This window comes from Crotalus tigris, unplaced genomic scaffold (assembly GCF_016545835.1).
Source record: "Crotalus tigris isolate CLP2741 ecotype Arizona unplaced genomic scaffold, ASM1654583v1 scf7180000021050.780039, whole genome shotgun sequence".
NCBI lineage: Eukaryota > Metazoa > Chordata > Lepidosauria > Squamata > Viperidae > Crotalus > Crotalus tigris.
Genome location: NW_024098328.1, coordinates 612,888 through 633,420, shown reverse-complemented (window position 1 = coordinate 633,420; position 20,533 = coordinate 612,888). Strand labels below are relative to the sequence as shown.

At 41.7% G+C, this 20,533-nt stretch overlaps 1 protein-coding gene across 5 annotated transcripts in view; it reads left to right on the top strand.

Annotated features, from left to right (window-relative positions):
* The window catches only part of UBA6 (ubiquitin like modifier activating enzyme 6), a 177,696-nt gene that overhangs the window by 100,742 nt on the left and 56,421 nt on the right, over positions 1–20,533 (top strand). For all 5 annotated transcript variants that reach the window (XM_039369355.1, XM_039369353.1, XM_039369356.1 and 2 more), the window contains 2 exons: positions 11,733–11,799; positions 12,721–12,864. In XM_039369355.1, the coding sequence (XP_039225289.1) occupies positions 11,733–11,799; positions 12,721–12,864 (211 nt within the window). The remainder of the gene's footprint in view (positions 1–11,732; positions 11,800–12,720; positions 12,865–20,533) is intronic.

The window sequence follows — 20,533 nt, the reverse complement described above, 5'->3', positions numbered from 1 at the left end:
CTGTTGAGCAGATCAACAATAGATCACTCGGAGTGGCAACTACACCCGAGGATCTTCAGGGAGGTCTGTCACTGCTTCGGGCTTCCCCAGGTGGACCTTTTTGCCTCTCCTTCCAATGCCCACCTAACTCGCTTCTTCTCCCGATTCCCATCCAAGGGAGCAGAGCAGACGGACGCGTTACGGAGCCCATGGCCAAGGGGGCTCCTGTACGCGTTTCCACCCTTACCTCTCCTTCCGGCGGTAGTACGCAAGATTCTGCGGGAAAGGGCCGAGGTAATCCTTGTGGCCCCTTATTGGCCAAGGAGACCTTGGTTCGCAGACTTGAGGAGTCTCTCCCGCACGAATCCATGGCGGATTCCTCCGGAGAGGATCTCCCTCAAGCAGGGGGAGATCTCCCACCCAGAGCCACAATGGCTACAACTAGCCGTCTGGCTCTTGAACGGTCAATTTTAGCCAAGGGGGCTTGCTCACAGGGTGTAATTAGGGTCATACAGGCATCAAGGCGCCCCTCCACGAACCGTATCTACGAGGCCACGTGGAGAAGCTTCCAATCATGGTGCTCTAAACAGGAATTGTTACTCGAAGGGATCACAATTCCCAAGATCCTAGAATTTTTACTAGATGGCCTAGAGAGGGACCTCTCGCCAAACACACTGCGCAGGCAAATCGCCGCCCTCTCAACTATACTTTCTGCCAGCCCCGGTGAATCCTTGGGCAAGCATCCCTTAATACGATCCTTCCTCAAGGGGGCTGCAAACATCAGACCGCCAACCGTGCATAGGTATCCATCGTGGGAACTACCACGAGTACTACAAGCTCTTACCAGAGCGCCCTTCGAACCACTCAAAACATGTGACATTCGCTATCTGACCCATAAGGTAGCATTCTTGGTAGCCATCACGTCAGCTCGGCGGATATCCGAGTTAGCTTCTCTCTCAATGAGGAAGGACCTGTGCCATTTTCACAGGGACAAGGTAGTCCTAAGAATAGACCCTTCATTCATTCCAAAGGTCAACTCCCTTTTTCACAGATCACAGGAAATAGTCCTACCAGACTTCTGTCCAAACCCAGCTCATCCCCTGGAACAACAATGGCACACCTTGGACGTACGCAGGGCACTAAGACATTACATTTCACGCACAGCGGAATTCCGACGCTCGGAAGCGCTTTTCATATCCTTCAACCCTGCTACTAGGGGCCGGAAGGTCTCGTCCTCTACCATCGGTAGGTGGATTAGGGCATGCATCACGGGGGCATACCAGGCGGAGTCCTTGCAAGTCCCCAAGCATATCACGGCCCATTCCACAAGGAGTGCTGCCACCTCAGCAGCATGGGCCATGCAGGCTTCTATTGAAGAGGTATGCAGGGCAGCCACTTGGGCCTCGCCCTCTCCATTCATTCGTCATTACAAAATCGACAGGTACTCCTCTGCAGAGGCCTCCTTCGGTAGGAGGGTTCTCCAGCAGGTGCTAGACCAAAGTTGCACACGGGACCAGTCTATTCCCCAACCCAAGGGACAATAGGCTTTGGTATGTCCCACTGCGTGGATTATCCATCTCCAGTGCTGGAGAAGGGGCGTTGACTTACCTGAACGCCTTTTCTCAGCACGAGATGGATAATCCACACCCACCCTTATAGACTAGAATAATAGGGTATATTTAGTGGAGCCAAAACGTCTTACTGTCAGTCAATGGCTGCGCTCGAGTCAAGACTGGAGGATCATGGTCCAAGACGGGGCGTGGCAACTTTGGCTGACTGATCTGATTGGCCAGGAATACAGTCTCAACCCACTGCGTGGATTATCCATCTCCGTGCTGAGAAAAGGCGTTCAGGTAAGTCAACGCCCCTTCTCCCATTTCCTCGCATGGAGCAATACCAGAGGGACGGGATTGGAGAAAAGAAAGTGGATAAGAGAATTGCGGCTTTAAAAACCATCAAGGGAACAGCGAGTACGTGCCTTTCAAGAAGGAAACAATTAGAGACATCAGATGGACTGATGTCCAGGTCCAAGAGCCGTGCGCAAAACCGGCCGGCGTTATAAAAGGAAACTCCCATTGACTTGTTTCTATGCTCTGATGATGTCGGCAGTGCTGGCCGACGAAAGCTAAGCATTTTTATTAAACAAATCCTAGTTTGATATTATCCTGGTGTTTGTATTTATTTGTTTTTACTACATGGCATTACCCAGGATTCGAATTTTTAACATAATTATAATTACATCACCAGAGCATGAAAATAATTAGGTATAATTAGGGATAATATATATACACACAAACATACACACACACACAAATACACACATACACACACGCACACACACACATACCGTATATTCTGCCGTATAAGGCGACCCGGTGCATAAGACGACCCCCATCTTCGGTGCTGAGTCACATGCCTAGAAAGTCGTCTTATACGCCAGATGACCCCCGACTTCGGCGCTGATTTTCGCGCTTTCAAAAGTCTTATACACCGGAAAGTACGGTATATATATACATACATACATATAATATATATGTGTGTGTGTGTGTGTCTTTGGTTATTTGGGTTTTCTCCTGCGTAAAATTGGAAGTGTCTTGGCGACGTTTCGACGAAGTCCCATTCGTCATCTTCAGGCTGGTGTTTTCAGCTTCGTGCTTCGAGGAGCAATGTGTGGTCTTAGCTGTTTCTTCCTTTTAACTGCCAGTGGGGGTATGAACTGATTGGGTGGGAGCTTAGGTGTGTTCTGATTGGTTAGGAGCTTGGCTGTGCTCTGATTGGCTGGGGGGTTGGCTGTGCTCTGATTGGCTGGGGGAGTGTTCTGTTTGGGTGGGGGCTTTGTTGTACTCAGGTTAGTCTGAGTTACAGGGGGATTTAAGATGGTGGGTTGCCTTGCTGTTGTTCGGCTTAGCGTTCGTGATTGTGCCTCATCTTCATGGTGGGTGTCAGTTTGCTTCATGTATGGATTGGAGGGGTTGAAAGTGGCTAATGATGCAGCTATGGTCTGGCTTCTGGTTTGTGGTCATGCCTCATCATCGGTGTGGCTTTGAGTTTGCTTTTTGCATGGATGTGTGGTGGTGACATCCTGTGTGGTTTTTGTGAGTGTGAGTCTGGTGTCATTCTTCAGCTAAGACCACACATTGCTCCTCGAACCACGAAGCTGAAAACACCAGCCTGAAGATGATGAATGGGACTTCGTCGAAACGTCGCCAAGACACTTCCAATTTTATGCAGGAGAAAACCCGAATAACTAAAGACCTACATACAAACACCCGCGAAAACCTCAGAAAACAAAACAGTGATTCCTGGGTAGACTCATATTAAACAATAAAATATACGAACACCAGGAAGTTATAAAACTATAAAAAGGTTTAATAAAACCAGAATAAAACCAAGCTTTCGCTGGCATCTGCCAGCATCATCAGGGTAGTCTCCAGTCGATGGGAGAAGCTATTTATAAATGTGGCATTCTTTGCGCCCGGCTTCTTGACCTCGTCATGGGTCCCAGCCAATCCACCTGCGTTTTGATCGTAGTTTCTGTGTTGCAAGCTGTAATTTCTTCACTTTCCTTACTTGTGCTGGTACCGCAGCTCTTCCTCCCTTCTTTGCATAACTGTGAGTCGGGGGGACTCCTTAATTCCACGTAATTAGATGTGCACTGTCTGTGTTTATGTTGTTTATTCTCCTCATCCTCCTTCTTAGTACTCCCTATTTCTCTTCTCCTCCCCCTGTTTCTCTGTTTACGATCCTCTTTCAAAACTATATCCTCATTGTTTGTCTCTGTAGCCCAAGATTCCATTGTGTTTACATCGTCCTGTTTCCCGATCCTTCGTATCACTTTATTAACTCCCCTTTCTATTTTCTCTTCAATGGGGGTGATTTTAACACCCTCTCCAGAATTCGTGGCGCCCACAAATTGATTGCTGACCCCTTTTTCCGAGGGGGCTGTCCCTTCACTGTTGTTTGTGTATTCGCTCATTACTTGGGGGTATGCAATCTTCCTTAAAAGGAGAGAGGTGGAATCCTTACGGTCGTGACTTGCATCTCCTTGTGCATTCCTACGGGGAGTCGTTCCTCTCAAATGTCTATAGGAGCGTGTGGAAGCTCTAAGATTATAGCGAACAGGCTTCTCATCTCCCCGTTGTTCTCCTGCGTTCCCAAGGTAATAACAGTTCAAACGGGAAATGTCATTAATGAAGTTAGTTGCAGGATCGCCGGTGGAATTACATGTGGCATTCCAATCCTTCGAATCATGATTGTTTAATAACCCAAAGTCTATACCAGATCGCTTTTTTGTCAAACTCCTCGCTGTTCCCGGGGAGACCCTCAATTCATCGGCACTTGGCTCTTGGCTGTCAATCCACTCCTGTGTCCATGGGGGAGGGGCATATGTTTCAGCAGGTGGGGAGTTACTCTGCTGCTGGTTATTCCCTGTCTGGGTATTTCCAAGGCTCGTCTCCTCTGTCAACCCTCTTTGCTGAAGGCACGTAATGTTACATCGTTTTTCTCCGGAGGGACGGTCGCGCATTGCCCATGCTCTTAATGTTACATGTGCTGGGCATAGGTCCACATGTCTGTTGATGGATTCTTCGTTGGAGAGCCACGCCTCTTTAAGGAGCCGGCCCCCCTTCGTGCTGTCACTGGCCATCACCTGCACATTGCTAAAATCGAACCTATGCCCAGATTCTAGCATATCCTGTCAAGGAAATCCTCAGCAGATTTGACAGTGGTAGAACCACCCTCAACCAAATGGTTGATGCGATTACTCAGCCATTTGGCAAGGCCTGAGGTCGGAGTATCCCTAAACGCCACAATCAGGCGAAGGGGGACCCCCTCCTTGTGGACCTTAGGAAGGGCATCAGGCAACAGGTTTGGTTATGAATCATAGGGCCACCAAACCCTATCTAAGAAAGAACTAGAGGCTTTAAATCAGCTCAAAAAGGATGACACCATCCTTATAATGCCAGCAGATAAGGGGAGGGCCACTGTCATCATGGACAAGGCGCAATATATTGGTAAGGCATTGTGCCTGCTCAATGATACTACAGCTTATAGAATGGTAGACGGTGACCCCATGACGGCCCTTAAAAACCATACTAATAAATTACTTAACAACCTTAAATGCAGTAAGAGGCTTGATGAGGTTACTCTTAGAAAGCTGCGCCCTAGTGACACTGCAATGGCCGCAATGGCCAGATTCTGTGGCCTTCCTAAGGTCCACAAGGAGGGGGTCCCCCTTCGCCCGATTGTGGCGTTTAGGGACACTCCGACCTCAGGCCTTGCCAAATGGCTGAGTAATCGCATCAACCATTTGGTTGAGGGTGGTTCTACCACTGTCAAATCTGCTGAGGATTTCCTTGACAGGATCAAGTCTTTGAGGATAGAGGATGATGAGGTGATGATATCTTTTGATGTCGTCTCCCTCTTCACCTCTATCCCACAAGATCTGGCCATCAAGACGATAAAAGATCTTCTCGAGAAAAAAGGTTTAGGTCACTAGCAGGACCACCTTCGGCCTCAGGACCTCATAAATCTATTAGAAGTATGTTTAAAAACATACTTCACATTCCAGGGCACTACCTTTGAGCAGGTTAAGGGCACCCCCATGGGGTCACCAATATCCAGCATCATAGCAGAGGCAGTGTTGCAGCAATTGGAGCACGTAGCGATGACCCAGTGTTGTCCTAAATTCTGGGCTCGCTACGTGGACGATACATTTGTCATCATCAGGAGGAGCCAAAAAGCTGGCTTTGTGGGCATACTCAATTCGGTGTGCGTGGATTTGCAGTTTACGGAAGAGGAAGAGCACCAGGGTGAGTTGGCATTTCTTGATGTCCTGGTCCACCGCCAACCTAATGGAACCCTGAAGACCAGGGTCTACCGCAAGTCCACGCACACAGATAGAATCCTACACTATGATAGCAACCATCCAGTGGCCCACAAGGCCAGCTGTATTAGAACACTCTTCAAGAGAGTAGGCTCCCACTGCAACACTGCCAAGGCTAGGATGGAAGAAAAGAAACACCTTTTTAAGGTGTGCAGGCACAATGGTTACCCTATGAAGTTCATCAGGCGCCATGGACTATCATCCAGACCCTCCCTCCCCATCAGGTCTCAAATAGAAGAACATACATCACAGAGACTTCGTATCACTCTTCCTTATATTAACACCGTCTCAGAAGCCACGGCTAGGATATTGGCACCCTATGATGTGAGGATGGCACATAACCCCAACCAGACGCTGCGATCTAAGGTGATGAGATTGAAAGATCCACTCCCCGCCATAGAGAAGTCCAATGTCATTTACAGGATCAACTGTAAAAGTTGCTCTGCTAATTACATGGGGGAAACCTCCAAACGTGTCAAAACTAGAATTCACGAGCATAAGTTGGCGGTAAGGAGAGGCAACCAGTATTCCCAAATCGGGGCGCATATGCTAGAATCTGGGCATAGGTTCGATTTTAGCAACGTGCAGGTGATGGCCAGTGGCAGCACGAAGGGGGGCCGGCTCCTTAAAGAGGCGTGGCTCTCCAACGAAGAATCCATCAACAGACATGTGGACCTATGCCCAGCACATGTAACATTAAGAGCATGGGCAATGCGCGACCGTCCCTCCGGAGAAAAACGATGTAACATTACGTGCCTTCGGCAAAGAGGGTTGACGGAGGAGACGAGCCTTGGAAATACCCAGACAGGGAATAACCAGCAGCAGAGTAACTCCCCACCTGCTGAAACATATGCCCCTCCCCCATGGACACAGGAGTGGATTGACAGCCAAGAGCCAAGTGCCGATGAATTGAGGGTCTCCCCGGGAACAGTGAGGAGTTTGACAAAAAAGCGATCTGGTATAGACTTTGGGTTATTAAACAATCATGATTCGAAGGATTGGAATGCCACATGTAATTCCACCGGCGATCCTGCAACTAACTTCATTAATGACATTTCCCGTTTGAACTGTTATTACCTTGGGAACGCAGGAGAACAACGGGGAGATGAGAAGCCTGTTCGCTATAGTCTTAGAGCTTCCACACGCTCCTATAGACATTTGAGAGGAACGACTCCCCGTAGGAATGCACAAGGAGATGCAAGTCACGACCGTAAGGATTCCACCTCTCTCCTTTTAAGGAAGATTGCATACCCCCAAGTAATGAGCGAATACACAAACAACAGTGAAGGGACAGCCCCCTCGGAAAAAGGGGTCAGCAATCAATTTGTGGGCGCCACGAATTCTGGAGAGGGTGTTAAAATCACCCCCATTGAAGAGAAAATAGAAAGGGGAGTTAATAAAGTGATATGAAGGATCGGGAAACAGGACGATGTAAACACAATGGAATCTTGGGCTACAGAGACAAACAATGAGGATATAGTTTTGAAAGAGGATCGTAAACAGAGAAACAGGGGGAGGAGAAGAGAAATAGGGAGTACTAAGAAGGAGGATGAGGAGAATAAACAACATAAACACAGACAGTGCACATCTAATTACGTGGAATTAAGGAATCCCCCCGACTCACAGTTATGCAAAGAAGGGAGGAAGAGCTGCGGTACCAGCACAAGTAAGGAAAGTGAGGAAATTACAGCTTGCAACACAGAAACTACGATCAAAACGCAGGTGGATTGGCTGGGACCCATGACGAGGTCAAGAAGCCGGGCGCAAAGAATGCCACATTTATAAATAGCTTCTCCCATCGACTGGAGACTACCCTGATGATGCTGGCAGATGCCAGCGATAGCTTGGTTTTATTCTGGTTTTATTAAACCTTTTTATAGTTTTATAACTTCCTGGTGTTCGTATATTTTATTGTTTAATACACACACACACACACACACACACACACACAAATATATATATATATATATATATATATATATATATATATATATATATATATATATATATATATATATACACATACATACATACTAATCACAGACAGATAAAAGAATCGTGACCGTTAACAAGGTTGGTGTTATATGGTATAAAGCTATTACAGAGTCTAGTTGTTTCTGCTTCAGATACTGTGAAGCCTTCTCCCAGAAGGTAATAAAGAAAACTGGTCACCTTTTCTGCCATCCTCACCACTCTCTGCACAGCCTTTCTGTCCGAAACAGTAATACTTGCAAACTACACAGTAATACAGTACAACAGGATGTTTTCAATCATCCCTCTATTGAAAGTTGTAAGGATAGTGGAAAAAAATGTGCTCTTCTGATAGATGCAGAAAATGTAGGCGCTGCTGTGGCCGCTTCACCAGTGTCTCACTCATTGAGTGATCAAACTAATCTGCTCATCAGGGATATATGTCTATGCTTGCTTTTTGTGAAATCGAAATGATCTCTTTTGTTTTTCCTACATTTAAAACCAGGCTGTTTTTATTATACCAGTAATCAACCCTCTACCTCCTCCCGGTAATCACTTCAGTATCATCCTGAATAAGTCCCACAACTGTTGTATCATTCATATACTTCACAATATGGTTGGTAGCAAACCTTGCACAACAGTCATGGCATAGCACTGTGAACAACAGTGGACTTAGGACACAGTCCTGAGTTGAACCTGAATATAGTGTTAGAAATATTAGCCAAAACTGTCACACATACGGGGCATATCAGTGAGAAAATCAAGAATTCAGTTGCACAAAAGAGTATTGAAGCCACAGGCCCAATTTATCTACTAAATACTGAGGGATGATCATATTCTATGCTAACTAAAGTCGACAAACAGCATTCGCACATGAATATTTCTTTCTTCTAAGTGTGTCAAGCTCAGATGGAGAACATAGGAAATAGCATCCTCAATGGAATGATTTGGACAATAAGCAAACTGAAATGTGTCAAATGCTGCAGGGAGGCTGGATACAGTAAAGACCTTTATCAGCCTTTTAAAACATTTCATAATGATGAATGTAAGTCGATAATCATTAAGACCCATGATTGAAGATTTTTTGGGGCACTGGCAAAATAATGGCAGTCTTAAAACATGATTAAATCACTGCCTGCTGTAATTGAAAATATCTGTAAGAACAGAAGTCAACTCATCAGCCTACTCCCTAAGAATATGCCAGGGATATTATCTGGGCTTGCTGCTTTCTGAATGTTAACTTTCCTCAATGTCCTCCAGACAGAGGTAACATCAAAGCTAAGCACTTTCTTATCAGGATGGGGCACAGCTTTCCTTGCAGAGGTACTATTTGATGCCTTGAATCTTCCCAAAAAAATGTGTTCAGCTCATTTTTAAAAAGTCCAAATAATCCTTATGAAGCAGTTTAGCATAGTTTGGTGTAGTTAAAGCACCAGACTAAAAATTGGGAGATCATGAATTATTGTCTTATCTGGGGCACAAAGCTATCTGGGAAATATTTGGCTAGTCTCTCCCTCTCAGCTCTAGAAAAATCTTGCCCCAAACCTGCAGGAATTAGTCAAAACTGACTCAAACAAAAAGTATTTTTTTTCTCTCTCTTTCAGAAAGCAGGAGGAGTTAAAAGCTCAGGGTTTAGTTCAACAATGACTTAACTGATGCTTTTGAATCATTTTTTTTTTTTACATCTGCTTTTGATGAAGTTACTGTTTTCAGTAGTTTTCATTATATCAATCTTTCAGGACTGATGGACAGACCCAGAAGACAGTTGTACATACCTAACTTTTTTCAGGCTATTCTGCCCTGGAAATGCTTGAAAATTGCCTGTTATTTATTCTGTATGCCCTCTGAGCAGGTAGAACCTTCCATTATCTTTGGTCTGATGGAATAATTGAGGAAATTAAAGTATTAAATTTCATAGTAGCTCAGAAAAACTGCAATCTATTTGACGATTTCAGAAACTCAAATTAATAGCTCAAGCAAAGGTTAGGCAGCCATCTGTTGAGGGTGGTTTTCTTTGGTTTCCTACATAGAGGAGGCTTAGATCAAAGGTCCCCAACCTTTTGGGCACCAGGGACCGGTTACGTGGAGAGAGTTTTTTTCGCAGACCGGAGGGGGCATGGTTTTGTGTACAGCCTGATCCCCCAGATGGGGCTTTGCTTGTTTGTGCGGCCCAGTTTCTGGCATGCTGCGGCCTGGTACCGATTCATGGACTGGGGGTTAGGGACCCCTGGCTTAGATTTAATGGCAAAATGGTCCCTTTCAACACTATGATTCTACCTCTTTGGGCTTGTTTTTCTTTCTCTAAACAAAAACATTTCCAGATAATCTTTATTCATCTATTGGCATGAAAGCCTTCCAAAACCAAGGTATAAATAAAATTTAAAACCTTTCCTACAGTGTGAACTTTTCAGACAACTGTGCTATTGTACTTTGCTAGGGTATGATTTCAGCCTTCAATGTCATGGAAATCTTAAGACCTCGAGGCATTAGTAGAGTGAAGGATAGCAGTGGGACAAGATATCTTCTGATTTTGTTTTCTTGATTTCAGTATCAGAAATGTGTCAGGGGCACATAGTGCTCAATGAATCAGTCTCCAATTTATTGGATTCTGTTGATAGTGGATGTCAACTTGAATATTATCTTAACTCTAATTGAAAGAGTTATTGCATTTTATTGAGCAGTTGCTTTCTTTTGGGGCTAAGTTCTCATAATTCTTATGACCTTGCTGTACTAGAACAGCATTCTATACACATTATAATAAATTGGTGGAAAAACATCCCAAATGACTTATCTGCATTACAATATTGTCTATAAAAATTAATCCAGCATATATTTTCAGAATTAAAATAAACTATTGTTATTGAAAAAAATCTAAAACATTCTGTGATCAAATGAGTTTTTAAAGAGCAAATGAAGATGCAAAAGAAAGAACCCTGTCTGAAATTAGGTAACAGCAACAAGTTCCCTTCTCCAAAGCAACAGCAATTATTTTTAAAAAGCCCAATAATAAATGTTCATATTAGTAAAGTTGGAAGGGACCTTGGAGGTCATCTAGTCCAACCCCCTGCTCGGGCAGGAAACCCTACACCATTTCGGACAAGTGGCTGTCCAGTCTCTTCTTAAAAACTTCCAGTGTTGGAGCATTTACTGCTTCTGGAGGCAGGCTGTTCCACTGATTAATTGTTCTCACTGTCAGGAAGTTTCTCCTTAGTTCTAGGTTGCTTCTCTCCTTGATTAGTTTCCACCCGTTGCTTCTTGTCCTGCCTTCAGGTGCTTTGGAAAATAGCTTAATTCCCTCTTCTTTATGGCAGCCCCTGAGATATTGGAATACTGCTATCATGTCCCCCCTTGTCCTTCTCTTCGTTAAACTAGGCAGGTTTTTTTCAACCCAGTGCCTTTCAAATATTTTGTGATTATATTTTTCAGCTTTCAGAATTTATTGATTGAGAACTTTTCAAATACTGGAAGGGTATTTCTGTTCTACTTTTCCAGGGATTTATTTTTTTTAAAATAAATATTATTGTTCATTGTTATTATCATTTTTCTTTTTTTATGCAATTCCCCTGGTTTTGAATTTTTTTTCCAATTTTAATATCAAGATTGCAGTTTATTTTTTTATTTCTTCATGCTCTAGATATTTTATTCAACAGCATTTAGGTCTTGTTATTGTGGATATTTTATATTTTATCTGTCTGCTGGTAGTCTGCATAATTCAGCAGTATACAAATTTAATAAATAATAAATCCACATCTGCCTATGCCAGGTCCTTGGAAAAGACTAGACAGGTAGACCAAAGATAAAAAATAAAAGTAATATCAGATATCTCATGAAGTGTGTCTGTATGTGCTTTATTTTAAGAATAGTGTAAGATTGCTACATTGTTTTGTTTCTGCTCTAGATGTCTTCAAGATGCTGAAGAAATGGTGAAGATAGCTCTATCCTTAAGTAAAATCCTGGAAGGCAAGGTAAAGTTCAGTAATATTTAAAACTTCAGTTTACTTTTCAGTTCAGTTTTCTAGGTAATAAATGAAACTGACATGCATGTTTGAAAATTCTGTGACTGGGAGGCACCATGTTGGCTAATAAATGACAGTTTACAAATACAAACAGAGTTATGTTTACTATATATTTCTTTATATTTCTACCAAGAATACTAAACAGATTCCCACAATTGTTTTGAATTAGGTATTTCTGAACACTAGTGATATTTAACTATGAAAGTTAAGTGGAGATCTGAATATGACAAATTCTGTTCCAGTTTGGGTAGAGAATTATATGTATGGATACTCCTCATTTAATGACAGTAATTGGACTGGAATTTCAGTTTCGAATTGATGCAGTAATAAATCATGACATCAAATTGTCATATTACTTTGTGATGCCAATCCTGGCGGTTCCCATTGCTGTCGTTAAGGGAAAATTATGGTTCATTAAGCAAGTACCTCACATGACTATGATTAATAACTTTCTGCCAATTTCCTGTAAACAAAATTAATGGGAAAGTCTCTGGAAATTGCATGTCCTGGGTGGCTTGCAGGTAAGCCAGAGGGTAGGTGAACACGAGGAGTGAGGTGGTAAGTGCTGTGGTAAGTGCTTGTGGGCTGGTTAGGGATTGCTGCCATGCCATGTGGGTGTGGATGAGCTGGGGAGAGAGTGCTGCAGCATGATCTTGTGCTTTGTAGCAGGGCAGTTGTTTTTACACCTCAGTTATTCATTTTTAAAATTTTATGGCTGCTTTTTAATCTGGTATCTCTTTGCCAGATTATGATTACAATGGTAAGAAGAAGGGCTGGATTTAAATGAGGAATAAATTCTGGATGAATTGTTCGTTTTACAGAATTTATATATGCTTTCATATCTGGAATATTTATTTGTTTTAATTACAGCATCAGGTAAATGAAGACATTGTGAAATGGCTATCAAGGATGTCTCAGGGCTCTTTAGCTCCTCTAACAGCTGCACTTGGTGGTATTGCTAGTCAGGAAGTCTTAAAAGCAGTGACTGGAAAGTTTTCTCCCCTGCAACAATGGGTAATGGCTTATTGCTTTTGAATTCATGTTTATGACGTTTTCAGATAATATGCTAAGTATAATACAATTTATTTGGTTTTGGTCTTGTATGCTGTGTGGGCATTTAGCTATTGTTTAATAAATTACGATTTTTGTGAAGAATATATGGCCCACGGCATTAATGCTTATATAGTGTCAAATATTTGAAGTGCAGCAAAAGCCTCTTCTCTCTCTTTCTCAGTGTTTTTTTTCCTCTCCCTCTCCAGCCAAGACCTTTGTGAGCAAAATAGTGAGTAAAAGAGCGAGGGAGAGGCTTTTGCAAACAAAGTGTGAGTGAAAGAGCAAGGGAGGGGCTTTTGCGAGCAAAGTGTGAATGAGTGATTTTTGTGAGAAAAGTAAGTGAAAGAGAGTGAGTGAGAGGCTTTTGCAAGCAAAGGGTGAGAGAAAAAGGGAAAAGTGAGGGGGAGAAGGGAAAAAGAAAAAGCATTGACTTCCTCTGTTGCAGTAGAAGGAAGCATTAACATTGAACCTCAACTTTTTACTTTTCCATAATATTCTAAACTAGCCATTTCTATAATAACAAATGAATCTAACCAGTAAAGCCCAACCCCCCCCTTATTAGTCATCAAGTTTTTGACACTTTGCTAAGCACTAGTGTATTCAAATATTGTCATGTCCTAAAAATAGTACAATCTGTGAAAAGGTTGAAAAGCCCTCTGCTATTGTATCCCAACTGGTGAACTGTGCTTCAAGTAAAACCATTCTAAACCAGGATTGTAGTTCTGACTTGGACAGTTGTTCAAACAATAGTTTACCAATTCCCCCAAATGGATGTGGGAGATCTTATATTTATGCCATTTGATTGCAGTTATATGCTGATTGAAATGTGGACAAAGGTTCTGTTTACTTTAATTGTAGGATGAAGCTAAATCTAAGAAATAACATAGTGACAACATTCTTTAGAGCAGAAATTGTTTAATCCCCAAGTATAACACATGGTGTATTGGCTGTAATGAATCCATTAATCATTAATTCATCCTGAAATTTGAAAATTATTATTTGGTACTGATAACATATGGTGTATTGGCTGTAATGAATCCATTAATTCATCCTGAAATTTGAAAATTATCATTTGGTACTGATTGAAAATATTGTGTGGATATGATTACATTTAAATTTCTGGAGCAAATACCAATATATTTTATATAAGTATCTTTTATTGAAAGTGAAATCAATAAATTTTAATGGAATTTAATTTTCAAATAAGCAGTACCTTAATTTACAGTTGCATTGTTCATCTATAATTTGAAGAATGTGTTTTCTTAAATAATCGCAGAAGTTCAACAATGGAGAGATGGAAGGAGCATTAAACTTCTTGTGTGGTGAGACCAGGAGGTACTGTCTTACCAAAAAATGAACTTCCTGGTCTTCTCTGAACTCGGTTATATGCTTGCAGTTATTTTGTTAACCAACTATGTTAGTGCTAATGAGTACAGCATTTGCTCCCTGTTTATTATATACAGTAACTGTCTCTGCCAGTGTTGGTGGGGATGGGGTTTTTCTCCTTTATTGTTTTCTGCTTTATAGTTTCTCTGTGTTAATCCATGCTTATTTGGGTTTTGCTATTGGAGTGGATGTGTTCTGGTCTTATCAAGGTGCTGCAGATACAAATAGGTGCATATAAATGCAGTTACATACAAAAAAAATTGTGTGTGAGTGTATATATACATTTCTTCCTTCCATATTTGGACCGACAGGTGTATCAAAAACACTCAAGACACATACATATATTTGATAACTCTAAATACTGGAATCCCAGGTATAGACATTCTTAAAATCAGTAAAATTAATGAACTCTGGGATATAAAATACCCTTCTTTATTATTGAGCTTTCATCAACTAGCTCTATAAATGTGAGCGAGCAGGTTGTGAGCATGCCATATGTACATTCTATATCTTGACAGTTATAACGGTCATACAAGTGTATGTACAGGTTCTCCTAATCTTCATCCCTTACTCTGATGATGTCAACAGCTAGTTGACGAAAGCTCAGTAATAAAGAAGGCTATTTTATATCCCGGAGTTCATTAATTTTACTGATTTTAAGAAATATATATTGGGCAGAGGTTGTTGTTTTAGGGCCCTAAATTGCATACAAGTGTTATTACTTTCCTTAAGCATTTTAACTAAACAATTTCAGATATGATATATTATAAGATCCAGTTTCTTTTGCTATTACTTCTTGCAAGGGTATCAGAAAATGTTAACATAAACCAGAGCTTTAGGGTATAGAAACTAAAATAATGGAAAATAAAATAAAGCTTACAGCAAATGATTTTCAGTTTCCTATATTGAAATAAACTAATTGTGCATTATCTACTCACTAAACAGAAAGACTTATCTTGTGGAAAAATAAAGCCTTAAAAAAAAAAGGACTTTTACGAAATTCCGAGGGTGAAAGAGAGATTTTTATTTTTGCGCAAAAGGTTCAGAAGTGATTTAACAATCAACAAATTTCTGAACAAGGGGGAGGGTCTAAACTAAAGCTTTATAGGTTTCTTTTTCTCAGGAACAAAGGAGGCATAGATGGAATCTTACATTGTATATGGAATCTACTTTGTGTAACATTCAGATAGTTTCTCACATGTTAGCTCCATTTCTCATGGGAATACAATGAAGGCAGTTTTTACTTTTATACAATGTTTCTAAATATGCATTAGGTCATTCACGTACTGTTAATACAGCTTTTGGCTAACACAGCTTTCTTTCAGAGATTATGCAGAGACATGATTTTTGCTTTTAGTGATTTTTCATTATTATTATTATTTTACTTTATTCTTCTTTATTCTATGTTATTCTATTTCTTTCCCACTTTACTCCCCCCTTTTGGAAGTTTTCCAGCTTAAACTTCCATTATTCTACCTCTGATTCCGGATCTCCTGAAGGTACCATTTTATATTCCCATAAGGCTAACATTGTTTCATGTTTTGCTGTTAATTGGGCTGTACTTTCTGAGATCCTCCGAATCATGGCTATAAGATAGGGGAGCAAGCAAGGAATTAAAATACATCCTAGAATTAACAAGACTTGCAGGCCTACAAACCTTCATAGTCATAGCAGTTTTGTTAATTCCAGGATCCATAGCAGTGGTCTCATTGGTTCCAGACCACCATTTACCATTTTCCCATGTCCCTGTGCATAGGAGGTCACCTACTGCTACACAAGATTCTGTTTTGTTTCTTTAGTAACATACATGTCCTACCAAGTTGGAAGTGAGACCCCAATCACCAGCTTTCCCACTTGTATAGGTTAAATTATTATTTTTAGACATTTCTAGTACCTTGGTATAATTTAACTCTTGTGCCTCCCATGGCCATCTTTCTCCCATGTTTGTTCCACCACACACAAAACAGTTAGACACGCCTAAAGTATGGGCAATGTCTTCTGCTAACTTAACAAAGGTATTGGTTATATGTCTAGATACTTCAGGAATATTTATTTTCTCCATTTCCTCATAATATGACCAAAATAATGATTTTTGTTCTGGTCTTTTGGTTGCAGTTATAATTTTGACTTCTATTTCTGACATTGGGTCATAGCCATTTGTATCTATTCCTATCCCAAACAGCCATTTCTTACTTTCCCACCTATTTTGTTCCAGGAACCAACTGCCATTCTTGACTGTGAGAATCACCAAATTACAGTTATCCGTTCCACAGGAATTTGCTTTTGTTTCATTCTTTTCAAACAAGATGTGGTCTATCTCTTTTGGGTCTTGGGTATGCCACTTAATACATGACCACCACTTACATTTGACTGCATATCCATCTAGTGGGCACAAGTACTTATGTTTTGGGATAAAGTTGTGAATATTACCAATCCCTCCGCAACCATATGTTGGAGTCCAATAATTAACTGCTTTGCAAACATCAAAGGTGACGCTAAAACTGGAGTGTGGATTGGATTTCCATTGGGAGATCCCTAAGAGTGCCTGGTCCTTATAGCTAGTTCTTTTTTTTTATTGAAAATTTTTAAAATTTTACAAAATAAGAAAAAACAACCCTCCCCAACCCACCCCAACCCTCCCACTCCCTCCCTCAACTTTCCCAGAGTTGAATATAGGCTTAATTAAATTTTTTTGAATTCTTAAAAAAAAATATAAACCATAGATAAGTCTAAATACGTTACTTAAACTACTAATAGAATAATTAACAATAATATATATATATATAAAAGACATAAATATTAAAGAAAAAAAAGAAAATACTTAAAAAAAGAAGAATAAAGAGAAAGAAAGAAGAAAAGAAATATAAGAAAGTAAAATAATAATAAAACATATAAAAAGAAAAAGAAATAATACAATCTATAAAATATTAAAATTTGTATATAAATTATTGATAAACTAAGTAATATTTTTTATATCCAACTTATGTTGTATAAAATCTATCCATTTTTCCCATACCACAAAAAACTTCTCTTGCGATTGATCCTTTAAAAAAGCCGAAATCTTTGCCATTTCCGCCAGATAGGATACTTTAAAAAACCACTCTTGCAAAGTAGGCAAAGATTCCTTCTTCCAGTATTGCCCTACTAACAACCTTGCGGCTGTAATTAAATTTAACATCAATATAACCTCCTTAGTATCACAATTGGTAACAATACCTAACAAAAACCTTATAGCTAGTTCTTGTTCTATGTGTTTTGATTTGTAAGGCCCACCGATCAGGATCAGACTTCGGGTTATAACAATGATATTGGACACCTTTTCTACAAACTTTATATGTAGTTCTATTGTATGTACAAGAGTCAGGAGAACTATCTTGGCACCCTTCTGGTTTAACTGTGTGGTAGATCAAAGTCTTGGTTATCTGGTTTCCTTGTTTTGTAGTTTTGATACAGTTTTGACAGCCTTGGTTTCCCTGTGTTTCTGCTCTTTCTTGGGGTGTGCTACTCAATAATTCTTTATTAGAGGGTTTCTGCATTATGACCTCTCGTGTAGCCATTGTACTGATTTGTGTAGGAATGTGTGTGCATATTAAATAATTAACAAATATTACGAGCTGTAGAATCCTCATATCTTCCACCGTGCGTAGAGAGACAGCTTCCTGGGGTGTCTCAGCAAGGTTGTTGATCACACCATGTCTTGGGAACCTGTTGCTGTATTTCTTGTAAATTTCAACACCAAAGGCTTGTCAGTCTTGTCCACCTTGTAGGTCACCGGATCTGCAGGTGCAGCTGCTTTCACTCTACTCCAATGGATCCAAGGCTTTCCTTCCAAGGTTTTCACTGCCAAAGGAGAACACACGACAACAGTATACGGTCCTTTCCATCTTGGGCACAAGAGATCTAATTTCCAGTGCTTTACCCACACTCTATCTCCTGGCTTGACTAGGCAACTGTGCTGACTCAACAGTAGAAGTTTGAGAAACTATTGCGTAACAAGAGTATCTACATCCTTTATCCATAAAGCTAGAACCATCAGTAAACCATTGATAGTCTGGATTATGCAAGGATTGGTCTGTAAGGTCAGGTCTGCAAGAATATTGTAGTTCTATTGTTTGCATGCAGTTATGAACAGGTTTGGTTGAATCAGGAATTGGCATTAGAGTTGCTGGGTTTAAAGTTGAGCATTGTTGCAGTGTAACGTGGATTTTCTAATAAAAGAGCCTGTATTTTATGCATTCGTTGATTACTTATCCATAAATGTCCTTTATTGTCAATGATTGTCTGCAAGGCATGACTAGTATAAACAGTCACTGGAGCTGAAAAGGTTAACTTGTTTGCCTCCTGCAGTAATAGCATAACTGCTGCTAGAATTTTTAAACATTGGGGCCAGCCTTGTGAAGAAATGTCCAGGTGTTTTGACAGATAAGCGACAGGGCGGTTCCAACTTCCTGTTTTTGGGTAAAGACCCCTAAAGCTACATTTTGTCTTACATCCACATAAAGTGAAAATGGCTTAGATATATCAGGTAGTCCTAGGATGGGGGCTGTGGTGAGAGCCTGTTGCAATTGTCTCATTGCTTGGGTTTATTCCTCTTGCCACAAAAGAGGTTCTTTTTCTGGTCCCCTTAAAACTTGGTACAATGGTTTAGCTGTGAGAGCGAAATTAGGAATCCAAATTCTACAGAAGCCTGTAATTCCCAAAAAGGCTCTAACTTCCTGTTTTGTTTGTGGGATGGGAATCTGTAACACAGCTTGCTTTCTCTGGGGGCCAAAGTTCTTTGTCCTTGTGAAAGTTCATAGCCTAAATACATTACAGTCTCTTGAACTAATTGTGCTTTCTTTTTGGATGCTCTATAACCACAGTCTTGTAACAATTGGAGCAGTCTGGACATGTTTTCAAAGCAATCCTCCCTGCTTTGGCCAGTTACTAAGACATCATCGACACATTGAAGGCAACAATCCTCTTGTCTGACTAACTTCAGATAAGCAAGATCTTGGGCTAGGGCTTGACTAAAGCAAGTTGGCAAATTTTTAAATATACGGCTACCACAAGGATTTGATTGCCAAGAAGGTCTCACAGGATAAGTACATTCCATGTCCGGAGATCTTCATGACCACGGTAGAGGAACAATGGTCCTCACTGGCAAGCCCACCGGCGCCCAATAGCCTGGAAAGAAAGCTGTTCAACCTTTCTCCCTCATTCTCGAACATGTTAGAGGTTCCTATGGTAGATAACCCCTTGATCCGCGATTCCAGGAGACATGGCGGAAGCCTTGAAACCGGAAGAAAAGAAATTTGAACACTCCCTCCGTCGCTCCCACATGGCTGCAGCCTGAGCGGCCAAAGCAGCCACCTCATCATCATTCTTCGCGAGGGCCTGCATTATGTGGCTGAGGGAGCTGCAAAGCACGGTGCCTCCAGATCAGGTCAGAGTACACCAGACATTGGCCAAGCTCCTCGCGGCCTCTCAGTTCACGGCTGACGCTTCGCTGTACGCAACGAAGTACGCGGCAAGATCCATTGCGGCCACAGTAGCCTCGCGTAGACTACTGTGGCTCAAAAATTGGAAGATAGACATGAGGTCCAAGTGGCGTCTCTCGACGTCCAAATACAGCGGGGCATTCCTATTTGGTCCATACTGGACCCACATGTCAGTGAAGGCAGAGACAAGAGGAAAATATTAGTACACCCATCAAAGAAGTTTGATAGGAGAAGCAGTCAAGACTTCCGGAGACGGCTCCCACCCAGGAAGCCCCTGGGAATGGAGGCAGCCCTTTCGGTCAGGGCAATCCTGGGACTGGCCCAGAGGCTCGCGATCCTTCTACCCGAGACAGGATCGACCCCAGGATCGCCAAAGCACAGGAGCCAGAGGCCAGTTCCAGTCCAGACGCCCATATAGGGGATCGGGAGGCAGATCCTTTAAGCGCACCAAGTGACGCCAAACAGGAACTCCCATCGGGGGTCGGTTAGGAAATTTCATCGAGGTCTGGGAGCAGACCACTACCGACTCCTGGGTCTTGGAAACGATCAGGCATGGCCTGACCTTAGACTTCTGTTCTCCCCCTCCAAGCCGGTTCATCAGATGTCCCATCTCCAGAAAGGTACACAAGGCAAGGTTGCTAACTTTGGCCATAGCTCACCTCCTGTCAATTCAAGCCATAGAGAGGGTACCAAGGGGAGAGGAAGGAAGAGGATTTTATTCCATCCTCTTCGTTATCCCGAAGCCGTCAGGAGGATGGAGAGCA